Source organism: Nestor notabilis, unplaced genomic scaffold, assembly GCF_000696875.1.
Source record: "Nestor notabilis isolate BGI_N333 unplaced genomic scaffold, ASM69687v1 scaffold834, whole genome shotgun sequence".
Classification (NCBI taxonomy): Eukaryota; Metazoa; Chordata; class Aves; order Psittaciformes; family Psittacidae; genus Nestor; species Nestor notabilis.
Window position 1 is genome coordinate 30,966 of NW_009925825.1, and position 15,007 is coordinate 45,972.

Genomic DNA, 15,007 nt, shown 5'->3' on the forward strand with positions numbered 1-15,007 from the left:
CTGCTCTCCCCTCATCCATCCAGCCAGTTGTCCCACTGCAGAAGGCAATCAGATTGGTTAAGCATGATTTCCCTTTGGTGAATCCATACTGACTACTCCTGATTACCTTCAGTACTGTTTTATGGATTATATAAACAATTCTTTTCTTAAACAAGAAGTTGTGGGTTTTTTCCATGAACAGGAAGAAGCATAGATTTTCATAGTGAGAATATGCACAAAATGTTGCAGAGAACATACACTTCCTCCTTCAGTCAAAAGAGGCCCCTTCTGTTGCCTCTTTGAACAAATGAGTCCACAAATCAGTATTATATTTTACAGAATCTGTTTCTTCTCCTTTATTTGTTCAGTTTCTAGTTCTGCTTAACAACAATAAAAAAGGTGGATACAAACCGTCAGTAATGCTGCTTTGGAGTCTACTTGCTGAGTGTCTTCAGTCGATGCTCTTCTACTCTTGCTGTATACTATGAAAGAAAGAGATTTGTAACTGGACAAAGAATGGCATGTGCCATTGTTAGTTACCTAGTTCCTAACAGAGTGAGCAACTCGACAGCTTAATGTGGCTCATCAAAAAAAGCCTGATCCACAACTATCTGATCTTTACAAGATTCCAGCAGAGTTGTGATTACATCACTCAGCTTTTTATGACTCTAGCTATCTGTGCCAAATACAAGGTAACAGAATTAAGCTGGCATGACTTGAAGAACCACAATGAGACACAGGAGCAGATTAAAGTAGCACCAACCATGAAAATATCTTAAGACACTTTAACTTTTTGTCTTTCCTTTGCATCTTCTTAGAATAGACATTATCAACACAATTTAAAGATAAAATTAGGTCACCTGAAAAGACAACACACTTACATTGTTCTGCATGGGCTGCCAGAGGGTCAGTAAACCCACCACAAGAACTAGATTGTCTTAGACCACCGTCAGTTTGAAGGCCCTAAAAAGACATATCATTAGTTATCATTAAAATCTGCCCAATTTTCTTTTCTAGGACTATTGGGGAGTCTTTTCTTTTTATTAATTCCAGCAGTTACCCGAATAAAATGTAAAAAAATCAAGATTTTGAAGAACAAAAAGCTAGAACTTGAAATGCTTTATGAACTATGCCCTGCTTTGGACTCCAAGATTTATAGCAATTAGGAAATTGTTACCACCCTGTCTCACCCTTATGCACACACACTCCCCATAACACATACACACATGCCTGTGTGTATATGAATGCGTGTCAAAAGCACGTGTGTATATAACTGTGTGTGTATACACATCTATATATGTATATGCGTATCTATGTATATGTGTGTGCGTGTATATTTGTGAGAGAAAGATTATTTCTTTACATCCCTGAATACTGTACTGGAATGCAACACACAGAATGCACCTGCTGGAAGTATCTTCTGAAGATCCATTTTTAGGTCTATATGCATTTCAGAGTTCTGCATACATCTTTAGCATCTTACAACCAGTGACTGTAGCACCTACAGGAAAGGCTAGAATCAAACCAGTCCCACCAGTAAAGATGGGATAACTCTGTTACTAAGCACCGGAGAACAGCAGTACTGTCTGGAAATGCTACTGGATTTTTCATCCCAATAGTATCAAACACCGGAACGATTTAGACCTATATCAAGGAGACATCCAGCTCTATTTGTACAAAAGTTTAACTGTACAACTTTTTTCCCTGTTTTCACTGTAAAGAATACATTCAGTGTCTGGTGAAAATAATGTCTCAATAAATAGAAACCTTCTTTACTTACTTGAAGTCTGGTTGTCTCTATACCCTCCAGTATAGCTTTTTTGAAGTCTTCCTGCTGCTCCTATTAAAAAAAGGACCAAGCAAACTGTAAACATCATTACCAAAAAACCTATGCCAAAAATACACACACAGTAAAAGCAATAAGGTCACACATTATACTTATCAGAAGATCCAGATCAGCAGAACACTGACATTGTAAATGGTTATCATGCAACTCTCAAGTCAGATTCTCACCTGAATGAGGGGTAACTGCAAACGGTAACTTGTATTTACTAACTTAACAGCCACAGTAAGAAAAATTGCTTTTTTACACATACTATAGAATCATAGAATAGTTGGGGTTGGAAAGGACCTTAAGATCATCTAGTTCCAAACCCCCTGCCATGAGCAGGGACACCACACACTAAACTATGTCGCCCAAGGCTCTGTCCAACCTGGCCTTGAACACCTCCAGGGTTGGAGCATTCACAACTTCCTTGGGCAACCTATTCCAGCGCCTCACCACCCTCACTGTGAAGAACTTCTTCCTTATATCTAACCTAAACTTCCCCTGTTTAAGTTTAAACCCATTACCTCTTGTCCTACCACTAGAGTCCCTAATGAAGAGTCCCTCCTCAGCATCCTTGTACGCCCCAAATAGCACTTGCAGGTCAGGTTTGTCATGATTAATCGCTCCCCATTTAGTTACTTTTATTCATTCAGAAAATGGAAGTTATACATACTTTTAAGTTTATGACAAGTTTATTAGAAAGGTCTTTTCTCCTTGGAAGCATAATGAACAACTTTTGTCACTTTTAAAAGTCACATTTGCATTATATTTTATAGAGCAAGGTGGTAATGTATAACTGAAATCCTAAATGCTAATCTTGAAATTTATGACAAATGTTTCATTAAACACTAATTACAGGATAATTTTATCTTAATTCACAGTTGTAGTCATCTCAGTTTTCACAACCTCAGTTCTTGATTAATATTTCATTAGTATCGCATTATGAAACAATCAGTACTTGATGTGTAGTTAAGGTTGCATGAGTTTTCATGAGATACACATTCCTTCCAGGATGCATTCTGCAAGTTCTTTGACTCTATTTGCTCTTAGACTTTCTCAAAATACATTGCAAAGTTGCGGTTAAAGGAGAGTTATCCCCATGAACACGTTTGACAAAAAGTCTTCCATGCTTACCTCAATATCAGCACTCCTCTCTTTCATTTTGCTTGCCACCTCCTTAAACCGCTGTAACTCCATGCTGTCTCTGTGACCTTTGACACAGTGAATTCAAAAAGAGTATTCAAAATCAAAGGCAACCTCCAATGTTCTGACTATGCCACTAGTTTCATCACCACAGCAAAGGGTTACAAACCATCTAGAGTTCTGTGTCCCTGTTTGCACTAGAGAAGACTTTCTAAACACACTAAAGTAAAAATCAGGGTAATAAAATACTACTATGAAAAATACTGTTTTTCCTGCATTAAGGTGTGGATTACCACAACTCAAAAAGTAAAACTAACACTTTAAAGTTTTACTCAAGGGTATGTTCCTCGTATGGAAGGAACAGGGCAGTCTGAATGAAAATATTTTTATGTATGCATGACAAATGAGGGAAAAATAAAGAGAGTTTTCTTGAGGTAGCTTTTACAATATACCCTTCATCCTCCCAGTTGCAGGAAATACTTTTCAGAATTTTACCAGCATGTGGCTTTCTAATGAACGAAAATCTACTTGCCTTCGCAATGGAAAGCTGCACTGTATCACAAGCTTTATAAAATGTGGACAGTAAGAATGAAGAGTATGTTCTAAATGCTAGAGAGGTCAGAGGACCACACACTAAAAGGCTGGCTTCAGTAAAATAAGTATAGTTAGTATTCAAAGTTATTAGTGGTAAAGTACATTTAAGGATTAGATAAAAGCTATACAAACACTGACCATTATTTCTGTTTAGTCTTGCTTTCTGAAGTTCTTTTTTTTAAAACCATGAGGAAACGATAAACAAATAAGCTCATTAGTGTACAATGTGTAGATACTCTTCCTACACATACACAAATCTAAAAATGATAGTGCATGTACATAACTACTCCAAGTTCCAAGTTTCACAGAGTAGAACAAACTCTTGTCTAAAGATTTAAATTTTTATGTCCTCAACAAACCTTTCTTGGCAAGAGAAACCTCTGCAGGCAACCTGACAACTCCAGATTGTGATCTTCTGCTATACACTAAGCATACTTAAAGCATTATCTACTTTACAGAAATCAGTTAGTAAACCCACACCTGTGTTTTGCAATGAATCTGCCACTGTTTTGCTGTTCAAATATGTAAGTAACTCTAACCAAAAACGTACACGTTTTTGCTGTTAAGCAAAACTTGAGGGGAGGCATAATGCTCTATTTAATAAAAGGACTTTGGAAGCTTCCAAAACAACTGCCAAAAGATACATTAGCTTAGGCAACAGTGGAAGATCCCAGTTACAACAGTGTTTAGAAACACAGTATAGGAGGATCCCTCAGCTTGACACAGATACCACAAAGATACTTGTTCAGGATTCCATCAGCCTAAGAAGTCTTCTGTAATTACGTCAAGAAATAGACAATATTTTTGATTTATGCAATGAGAAGGCAGGAGCTTTCCGAGTCACAAAAAGTTTGTCTACAGTGCCCATACCACGTTGTAGAGCTGCTAATTGAACAGAACAGCTACACTCAACAACTGGCTAATGTTTTTTCAGAAAAATATTGTCTATATGACAGAATTATAAAGAAATTATAATTAAAGTTAAAACAAATAAATTCAAGCAACACAAAGAAATTAGAGATGTTAAAAGCAAAAAGAAGCAGAGCAAAATGGTAGAATAAAGTCACCTGCAACCGGAATACACCCAAAATACCATACAATTCTTGATAAGTCAAACCTTGTGGCTTAGATTTGGTCCACAGTTTATGAAGTAGTCCCATAAGGATGTTAGAACATAAATCTTGGGTTTGTAGTTCCATTGCATGGACATGCTGACTTTTGGAAAGTTCATCTTTAATATTCAATTTTCCATGTGAGCCGCTACAGTTGACTGCTGATGTCAAGTCGCCAGTTGACAAAGAGAACTTCATTTGGGGGTTGTTCTTCGATAAGTTGACAGTGGACTGGTGATCACATTTGTCAACTCTGCAGCTGTAGTTATCATTAGTGTCACTCTCATCATGAATAAAACCACAATTAACGTATCCTCCATTTTCAACACAAGGTTGGGTGAAAGCAAGGCAAGCAGAGCCAGAAGCAAGAGGATAAGAGCAGCTAATAACGACTGCAGGACATTCAGAATCTACTTTGTTATACTTACCCACGAATGCACCAAATTCTACATTATTATCTCCTTCTGCAGCCTTAGAGAAAACAGTCTCTTCATGCTTTGCTGAAGAATCCAGCTGACTTTTACAACTGGGCCGAGACGGAGTACTAACAAAAAACTTAGCTGTTGGGGATGTTACATGTGGCATGCTGTTGGATGAATTGCCTAATTTTTTACTTTTACTAGTGGATTTCGAGGTCTCTGAAGCCTGTATTCGCTGGCGAAGTTCTGGAGGGGAAACAGCATTTGAAAATAAGGCACTGCCTGAGGAACCTGCCTCTTGGAAGTTTTTTTCTTCTCTTCGGGGAACTGGAGCTAACTCCTGACCAATTGTCTTATGTTGGGCATCTTTTTCATCCCGTAAAGGAATATTACAGAGTAAAGCATTATTACTTTCAAGGCCTCCTTGTGGAAAAGAACCAAAGACATTTCCAATGCTGTGCTTTTTCCACACCGAAGATCTTAGAGAGCCATCCTCAATGAGATTTTGTGCCAAATGTTTTGAAATGCTCAATTCCCGGGTGATTTCATTATGAACCTTGCTAGCTTCTGAAGCTTTCTGTGCAGTCAGTGTTTTCAGAGTATCCACAGTTAGAGCAGAGAGATCCTGTAGGTGTCCAATCTGTGAATCTAAAGACTGTAATGACCGTTTTATGTAGTTGACACGATCACCAACTTCCTTTATCTGAATGCACATTTGTTCCACCCTAAGAAAAATCAAATTATGAAGTAGCTATGAAAGGTATTTTTCTCAATATGCAAAAGAAACATCTTTGCAACCCTTTCTGCCCGTTTAATGAGGAAAAACCTGCTGAAATTTCAAGATAGCATACACTACAGTATGTACATTTGTATGTATTTGAATCACAAAATCAACAACAACAACAACAAAATCAAGAGGGTCTACAGCACTTTTCCAAATTTATTCAGTTTATTAAAGCATCGTGAGAAACTAAATAATATGATTGCCTCAGCTTACTGAGTCCTGCTACCGATCAGGAAGCACCAATCACATTATTAGTTTCTGCATAGTAACAGAAAGACATCATCTAAAGTTTGCATAAATACTTCTGTTCTTGAGCTGCATTTTACCCCGCTTAAAGCACGTTAAAAACCTGAAAAAGTTCTAAGCTCCTACATTCAGCAATTTTATTTGCAAACACTCTACCTTTCAAATGTGACTCGAATCCTCTCCTCACTGCCAGAATGAAATTGATCGTCCTTCTCATTGAAATACATCTCAACACACAGCTCTTCAAAATCATGAAGTTTCTTTTGATCTTCTTCTGTCAGGAAGAGTTCTAAACAGAGATATAACAGTTAAGAAGATGTGTGTGTATTGAAGTTTTTATCCCTTTTTTAAATTCTAAAACAGTTTTCAATAAGAACAGAAGTTTTCAGAAAAAAAAACCAACCCTTCACCCATTAACACGAACAGGAAATCTAATCTGGTTTTGTTTGATTTTGTCACAAATTACTTTTACTGGAGATTTCCAGGGGCTGTGCATTACACCATTCATAAAAACACTTAAACTTTGAACAGAAATAGTCTTAACCGATATTAAAAAACATGGAAAATTAACACCTACTTTGACTTTCTTAAGAATACACATTATAACCAAGAACATAGCACTTTTCTGACAGTTTGCTTTAATCATATCAAAAAAGTTACTGCCTTTTTTTGGATAATAACTGTTCATACTTGGCCCATCTGAAGTCTTGTCTGTCTTTCTTCTTTTACATATACAACAGAACAGGGAAGCCATGTGGCTAAGAATAATAAGTGGTGGAGGCAGAACAGGTTTTTCATGGTAGGCCATAATGAAATGATAGCGTTGATACTTCCACACAATGTTTGAAATTGCCTTGACTTGTAAATACACGTTGCTGAAAGGGAACAGAAGAAATATTAACACATCAAGGTGGCTTTTGGGGTGGTGGGAGGGGAGGTGGGGGTTGGTGTTTCGTTTTGGGGTTTTTTCTTTAAACAATCCTGAATTGTTTAGTTGAGTAACAGAAAAAAGCAAACACTTGGGTTCTTTGCTACAGCTTATTTTAGTGAAAGTTGGAAACACATTTGAGAAAATACTAGGATCTAAAGCAAGGGCAGGGTTAAAAAATTCTCACCTGGTAACATCTTAGTAGCTTTCCTCAGAAGTAAGTTACACTGAGATAAAATTTCAAGCTTGCCAAACAAATATTTCTAACTAATGGTTAGTTAGAAACCCAGGTTTTGCATCAGACCACATAAATTCTGCAGCCTGTCACTCTTCAGTGTTAATTCTTATCGTCAGCTTAGCTAGGTCTCACTGAGCTGCTTATTCCCACAAATCAAACACAGAGAACTGTAAGACAATTTACTACAGTTCGACTCAACCAACTAAAGAATGTTAAATGAATTTAGGAACGATGGTAAATACACAGATTAAGAAACAACTCTGTTTCTTTTCTGAGAAAGTTACAAAATACTTTCAAATTCTCTTAAACTTCCAATTCCTCAAGCCTCATAGATAAGACATGTACCAGTCACATAACACACTTCTCTATTTCTCACAGACTTGCAGTGATGACGAGATGAAGACTAGCCTTAGAATCTGAAAATACTTCCAGCAAATGGGATTGCTTTGAACTGGCATCATTTCTTTTTATCTTGTCATTTTATTGCAGTGAAATAGAAACTTATCAAAGCAAAAATTAACAATTATCCATATACTTACTTGAAAAATGCAATAAGAAGATTAACCATAATTATGTACTGTACAAAGAGGTAGACAGCTTGAAGAAATGGAGTCAACCATGTTCCTGGGCCACAGAGATGAGCAACTTTTTCATCAGAATTATTTGCACATACTGTGTTGAGAAAAAGATACAGAGAAAAATACATACAACTTTTAGAACAGACATAGATAGGGAAAAAATAAAAAAGGTCACTTATAAAGATTTCAACAACCAGCTATGACACACTGGTTCTGCATTTGGAAATGTCTTCATGCATTTAGGAATATGGTAGAAAAATACAGGAGACAATGTTTCTGGTTAATGCTACGGTATAATCCTATTACTGGCTTTCAGAAAAGCATAATATACCACCACAGCCAAAATTTTGGCATGACAAAAACCTTGCCAGGAATAGCCTTGTAAGAAATTGCAATTAAGTAGAGTGTTCATTCTAAGCCACTGAAGCTTTATAAAGGATAATGAAAAGTCAAGTCCAGAAGTTATACAGCTGCAACCCACAAAGACACAACCCAATGAATAGAATCAGTGTCAACAATACTGGGTATTTCATTTCATAAAATTAAAATTTCTTAAGACCTTGGGAAGACCTTATAAGAGTAAGTTTTCTCCTTACTTGCTTCAAAATTGCAGTGTCTTACCATCAATTTCATAGGCATACACTTCACCGAAAATCATCCAGTATGGATGAAACACAATATCTCTAGCAAGAGTCCAAGATGGTGACTCATGAGGATAAAGTATTGCCTTCCTGGGAACACCAAAACTAAGTAGTACAAGTGCCATAATTACCACAATGTAAAACATGTTGGCCACCTATTAATACAAAAAAAAGTCAGTTAATGCACAAGGTCATAATTATGATTTCACAATGTTAAACACTTTCAAAGTGACTGTGTAAGCTTGACAGGATTCTATGCATATAAGGAAAAGAGTCTGAGACACTTATATGTCAGCCAGAAAACTTTGTTAAATAATAAACCCTGTTAAAAATAAAAAACAAAAACACAAACAAAACCACAAAAAAAATCCAAAAAAAACCCCTGTCTTTTTCTTGTCCTTTCTTATAGTGTATTTATACCCTCCACCAAAGGCAACTGAGAGTATTTTGTTTGTAACTCAAATATCTATTGTGGATGAGTAGAAGCTTATAAAGAGAAACATTCCTTCTTAAGTGCACTCAATAGCTGCACAAAACACAGATAGTTTTCCAAGGGCTGAAACACAGAGCCTATGCCTCTTGCAAGAAATCAAAGTGAGAAATAAGCAAATTGATGCCCTCATTTTTAAGGAATTACATGATTCAATTTTGTAGGAACTTTACAGGGGAAGAAAAACAAACAACCCTTCCACCTTCCTACATACAGTTCTCAAGCCTTAGCATGTTTTAAAGATTTAGAATAGTTCACTGACAGTAAAACTAAGTTTTTATTTTTAAACAGTTTGAATACTTTTTGTGCGAGAGAAGACCAGAACAGAGCTACAGTCTATTCCCTTTTTTTTACAGCACAAAATACAAGGTGCTTTAGGACACAAAAGAAGTTAAAGTCTTGCAGTAGAGAGCGCAAAGGCAAGAAAACCAAGATTATAAAAACATCTCAGACCCAAAAGGGAAGCAGTGCTAGATGAATCAAGAAAAAAGGCATCATCATATTCATTGAAGTCTCTGACATCTAAGAACAAAACAGACTAGAGAAGGAAGATTCGACAGCTTTTTACAGGTATGTGGCAGAGGAAGCCCCATAACAAAGGAAGCCTTCTATCAGTGGTTGTTTTGAACCACATTAAGTTATATTCCAGCTACCTAATTCTGCACACTGAGTTGCTGACATAGGAAACCAGGAAAAGCAACCTTTTTCTGAATAGAACTTAAAAGAAAAGTTGCAAATGGATGCAGCAAGAAAAACATATTTCAATCGGGGGGGGGGGGCGGGGAATCAGTAACAAAAGTAGTACTTACCATTTTCCCAATCATCATAACATAAGGGCCAGCCTGTTGATTTACAGCTAGAAAATCCAGTAATCTCACATACCAAAAAATTATATTGAGACAGTATGTTATTCGTCCAGCAACAAAGACATAATTTTCTCTGTAAGTGTTTTCACCAAAATTGCCCTTTGCTCCAAATCTTAATGCGAACCCAATGAAGAAAGTGACAATGGCAACTGTGTCACTGATATTGAAGTAATCACTGAACCACACTTTAATCTTCTGATTAATCTTCCCAGCCTCTGACATAAATATCTGCAATAAAAATAAAAGTCATGCTCACATTCATTGCACAGTGACCCACACTGGAATACATGAACTGCTACCATTTTTATACTTGCAAAAATGAAATAGCTGTTTAAAAGGATAACTGTTTTACACTGAGGAACACAAACCAGTGTTTTAACTGCGTCAGCTTCAAAACAAGGACAAGGAGGATGTATGTTTCCTCCTGTTGAACAATTTATGAAGGAATTTTGGTTTTAGGGGGCATTTTTTGTTTGGTTGGTTGGGTTTTGTGTTTTTGTTTTTCTTTTGAGGCAGTTGCTGTTACAGAAAAGACCCCTTCTTTCTACCCCTTTGGTTGGGCCTGATGAACCCAAAATTTCTGTCATTTCAAAATTCATATAAAACTTGCCAAAAGTTTCTTAGGTTCTCTTGTTTATAAACACAATTTAAAGCATACTGTTTCAACTGACAAAAAAACCTAAAATCCCAGATTGTTACAGGCTTACCTCACGAATTTTCTCAATTGCTGATGTGAAAATGTAAGCAATAACAATCCACTCTTGAACGGATGGTAATTCTTCCATTTTTACAAGAACCACAAATGTGTAGAGCATGAGGAATCCTAAGTATGCCAACTAAAAAAAGCAATGGAAATTATACATGTAATTACTGAAGGGTTCTTTATAGATGTTCATGGACTCTTTTGATGTGGTACACAATAAAAGCTTCAAGTAGGATTATAGTACTATATTTACCCTTTTAAGCAGACAAGTAATTATTTATTAGGGGATAAAAACATTTTCTTCTTAGAAGAGGGAAAAGAGCTGTAATAAGCTATTTAGTGTTAGCAAAGCTTTGTTCTTATTACAGCTAGTTTTCTTTGATACATATTTTAGAGTTTCTATTACAGTAATTTAAACAAAGCTGTGCATGAACACTTCAGCCTAATAAATGACTATAGAATCCCTGCTAGCAACTGATGAAATTAATTACTCAGGATAGATGAAAAATGTTCATGCTAATTACTCTTAACAACAACAACAACAAAGTATTTCTCAAAGCCAACATCATGAAGTTGAAAAAAACCCCCAAACCACGGAGCACTGCATGTGCATAAGCAATTCTTCAAAACCAAGTACTTCTCATTTCCAGCTTGGCAAGGTAAGGGAGTTTTTGTTTGTTTTTTAAAAAAAAAAAAAAAAGGGTTTAAACTTTGACTCCATTCACAGAGGTACATGTTGGGAAAAGAACTCAAAAGCCTGCTTTAGATTTCCAGATAAAATACACATTACGCAGAAGAAAACTCACCGTATTAAACCAAAACTTCACAATTGGTGCATGATAAAATGCATAAAATTTCTGTGTAATTGGAAGTCTTTTAGGTTTTGCTGGAGTCTCCATATCATGCTTTTCTAAAGTACTGTCCAAGATCCTTATTTCTTTAAATACCTCCTAAAATGAAAAGACTGTTAACTTCACATACAGAAATACATGCTTTTGGACATTCATTTTAACTCCTGCTTTGATTTTAAAATATAATTATTTATTTTAAGTTATAAATATTGGGTTTAGTATCTCCCCCTGCCTCACATTACCATAGGTATTTCATCTGCTGGACTCTGGAAGTTGTTTTCACTGTCATCCATTGCCATTTGATGCGCATCTTGAGATTGAGGAATATGTGACATTTCAGCCTTGGTCTTATATTCCAACAGCAATATAGCAGGAGGGAGTAAAATACTCAGTATCACCTAGAAAAGATGAAAACTAAGTGCAAATAGTTCACAGCTATGTTAAAGTATCAGAATGAAATAACACAGGGAATATCTTATGAAAATCTATTATCCAAATTTCACTTACTTATTTTTGAGGGAAGAAAAAAAAATGTTGAAAATAATTAGTTGTTACTACTTATATACACGCTTAAGAGGCTATGGATGATATATATACAATGTTCCTTAACCTGAAGATACAGCAAAAGGATAAATCTACAAATTCCAAAATTAAAAGCCACTAGATAGAAAGAATGTACTCCAAGCCTGAAGATCCAGAGATACTCTGTTTACACTGTTCATTAACCTACTCCCAAAAACCATGGAACTTTGTACTATCAAGGTGTATTTAAGAACCATATAGGAGGTTGTGGTTTTGTTGGTGGGGGATGATTTGGGTTTTTTTTCTTTCCCCCTTTTTTTAATTAACTTATGGTAGAAAAATGAGCTAAGGTATGGATGAAGAGAGTAAGTGAAAGCTATTGTGATTAGCCAGTTACAAAGCAAGCAAGCAAATGGTTAATCAGTTATCAAAGAAGATTTTAGTAGGTCACAAGTTAAACAGCGCTTGCAGATATTTTGTAGGAAAGTTTTATTTCGTTATTTTCCTGGCAACAATTAGGTTTTGATACACCATCTCTAAGAAATAACCAACTCCCATTTTTCAGTTGGTCTGTATCACAAAGAACACCACTGAAAAACCTATCCCCGCTTTGCCTACCCTTGTTTCATTCTGTGCCCTGCTTTTGCTTGATTTCTTCCTCCACAGTAGAATATACACAAAGCTTTTCTACATCAGGCCTTATGTGCTGTCTGTAAAAAGCCAAAATGCATTCTTGTCTGTTAAGTTTTTTACCACTATGTTTTTAGTAGTGGATTAGTTTTCACATGATCTCTTTAAGCCTCTGATTAAAGGCTACTTGCCTGGGTTTTGCCTTGTACATTTCTGTACCTTATTTGAAAAAATAAGAGTGTCAAAAGAAGAGTTTTCAATAAACACTTCCAGTTTTGATTATGTTATAGAAGACTGTTTCACAGGATTTATTAACATAAGTTATAGTTGTGAAAGCTTTATACTAATAGCAGTTAAACACATACTTTCCTTCCATTTAAACATGATTTCTGTTTATCCTTTTCACACCAATAAACTGTGACAATGCTTACTTTGTACCATGAATTCTTCCTCATGTTCAGCCTTCCCATCCACATATCTGATAACAACATCTGTGTACAAGTATGTGCTACAAACGGACGAAGCCTTGATGACACTGCTAGCTTCAGACACGTTGAGTTGCTCCAGTTTTTAAGCTCATAGGTTAGTAATTTCATTGCCATAGTTTCATCTTGTCGGAAGGACTGTTCTAACAGTTCGACTGCCAGTTGACCAAACTCGCTAGAATGAAGACAAACCAACAAAACAAAATATAGTATCTATAGAAATGACCTTGAGCTTAGGTTGAAATTTATTCAACCTAATCAAATCAATCAAATTCCCACTATCATAACTTGAAGAGACTATTACCTGTCCCTCCTGTACAGATATACTGAAAAGTAATTTGTAACTACAATGTGTGAATCTCTGACTTCTGTTAAAACATGCAAGGAAATTACACAGAAGTAAATGGCACATTCAGTATCATTTTAACTTAACTTTAAATCCTGACCTGTAACAGCTTTCAAGGGAAAGAAATATCTAATGTAAAAATTCTACAGTGCCACTTAATTCTTTTTGCAAACAAGAATTATCTTCAAGTGTGCCAATGTAACAGTTCAGAGTTTGTTCTTATAAAGCCCACTATTTTTATTGTAAATTTCAAGGCAAGATCTTTAATAATTTAATAATTTACTTGGAATACTGTTTCAGTTCTTCTGAAGTATCATCAACAAGGTCACTTTGTTTTGCTTCATATGCCATTGAACGGTACACTTTGCAAGCAACTAAGGCTTTTGCCATGGACTCTTCCCCATGCTGCCAGAAGAAAAGGGCCATCTTCTGCCTCTTCATTAACACCGCCCAAAGTAAAAGCTCATTGAGAGGGTAAGCAAAACGTCTTGTTTCAGGATCATCTATGTCTACTATTTCATCTTTGGTTCTCTTCTTTTTTCCCTCTTCCGCACCAGTGTCAATCTTTAAAATAAAATCACAAAGTCACATTTTAAATCTCTGAACTTGGTCATTACATAACTTGAAATAAAATGCTTAGTGATCCAATACCAAATTACATATAATTATAAAAAGAAAAAAGAACTTCCAAGACTTGAAAAGCAGCTGGAACTTTTCTTCAAAAATTTCAGTTGAGTCCAACTCATTTTAGTAACTGGGAGACCGAAATACTTTGATTTATAGATCAAAAGCAAAGCAGTTAACTAATACAACTACATACAAACGAGGAAACTCACGGAGACAGCTTACAGTAACATACAGTCAAATCTTGCTCCATCTACAAGCCATGTGATTCCCCCCGCCATTGCTACAACTATGCCAAAGATAAGCTTTTTCCTCCCTAACATATCAAAGCTTATCCAGAAAACTACTATACAGAACAATAAACACTCTCTACAGAATCCCCTAAACAACTACAAAACTCAGGCTGAAATTCCAGCTTTTTAAGGCAGTAGAACCACTGCTACTCACATTTCAGTGGCACCTAGATTTAAACCAGGTTCTCCACTTCCGACTACTTAAAACAGATCCCCCATGTTCCCTTCACACATCCATACCTTTGGTTTGTATGGCTGCGCTGTTTTGATGAAGTGATTATGGCGCATTTTTTCTTTCTTGTCTGCCCTGTTACCAAAAGGCTCATGGCTTTTACACATCTGAGGAGTAGTATTTGAAGGATTTCGCCCAGATCGCTGCAAGAATAAGGGGTCAGGGTCTCGTTTGGTTTCTTTACTCTTACCTAGTAAGCATTACAGAATAACCCATTTATAGATAGATGCTTAGTTGAGCAATTAAACAGTTGCTGTGCTACTGAAACAGCAAGGAACTTACATAACCAGGACCACCAGCATTTCTACTGGATATTTAACAAATTATTTGTTTGTTATGGTTTGTTGTTTTTCTTTTGTTTTGTTTATAGAAGTCACAAAGTTACATCTGTTGTTTTACAAGAAGCCAAGATACCTGCATCCTAAGCCTGGTGAATCTGCATGTTTAGTGCCCATTCTTCCCCTGTGAGTAGGGA

The 15,007-nt window shown here is 36.1% G+C and overlaps 1 protein-coding gene across 1 annotated transcript in view; it reads right to left on the reverse strand.

Moving 5' to 3' along the window:
• TRPM7 (transient receptor potential cation channel, subfamily M, member 7) overlaps nucleotides 1-15,007 on the reverse strand; it is a 26,093-nt gene that overhangs the window by 6,105 nt on the left and 4,981 nt on the right. The window contains exons 7-22 of the mRNA XM_010013207.1: nucleotides 14,541-14,675; nucleotides 13,667-13,947; nucleotides 12,984-13,212; nucleotides 11,643-11,798; nucleotides 11,356-11,499; nucleotides 10,554-10,682; nucleotides 9,790-10,074; nucleotides 8,471-8,645; nucleotides 7,811-7,943; nucleotides 6,796-6,980; nucleotides 6,262-6,394; nucleotides 4,662-5,800; nucleotides 2,942-3,018; nucleotides 1,760-1,819; nucleotides 861-942; nucleotides 391-461 (exon numbers count right to left, since the gene is read on the reverse strand). Coding sequence (XP_010011509.1) covers nucleotides 391-461; nucleotides 861-942; nucleotides 1,760-1,819; nucleotides 2,942-3,018; nucleotides 4,662-5,800; nucleotides 6,262-6,394; nucleotides 6,796-6,980; nucleotides 7,811-7,943; nucleotides 8,471-8,645; nucleotides 9,790-10,074; nucleotides 10,554-10,682; nucleotides 11,356-11,499; nucleotides 11,643-11,798; nucleotides 12,984-13,212; nucleotides 13,667-13,947; nucleotides 14,541-14,675 — 3,414 coding nt within the window. The remainder of the gene's footprint in view (nucleotides 1-390; nucleotides 462-860; nucleotides 943-1,759; nucleotides 1,820-2,941; nucleotides 3,019-4,661; nucleotides 5,801-6,261; nucleotides 6,395-6,795; nucleotides 6,981-7,810; nucleotides 7,944-8,470; nucleotides 8,646-9,789; nucleotides 10,075-10,553; nucleotides 10,683-11,355; nucleotides 11,500-11,642; nucleotides 11,799-12,983; nucleotides 13,213-13,666; nucleotides 13,948-14,540; nucleotides 14,676-15,007) is intronic.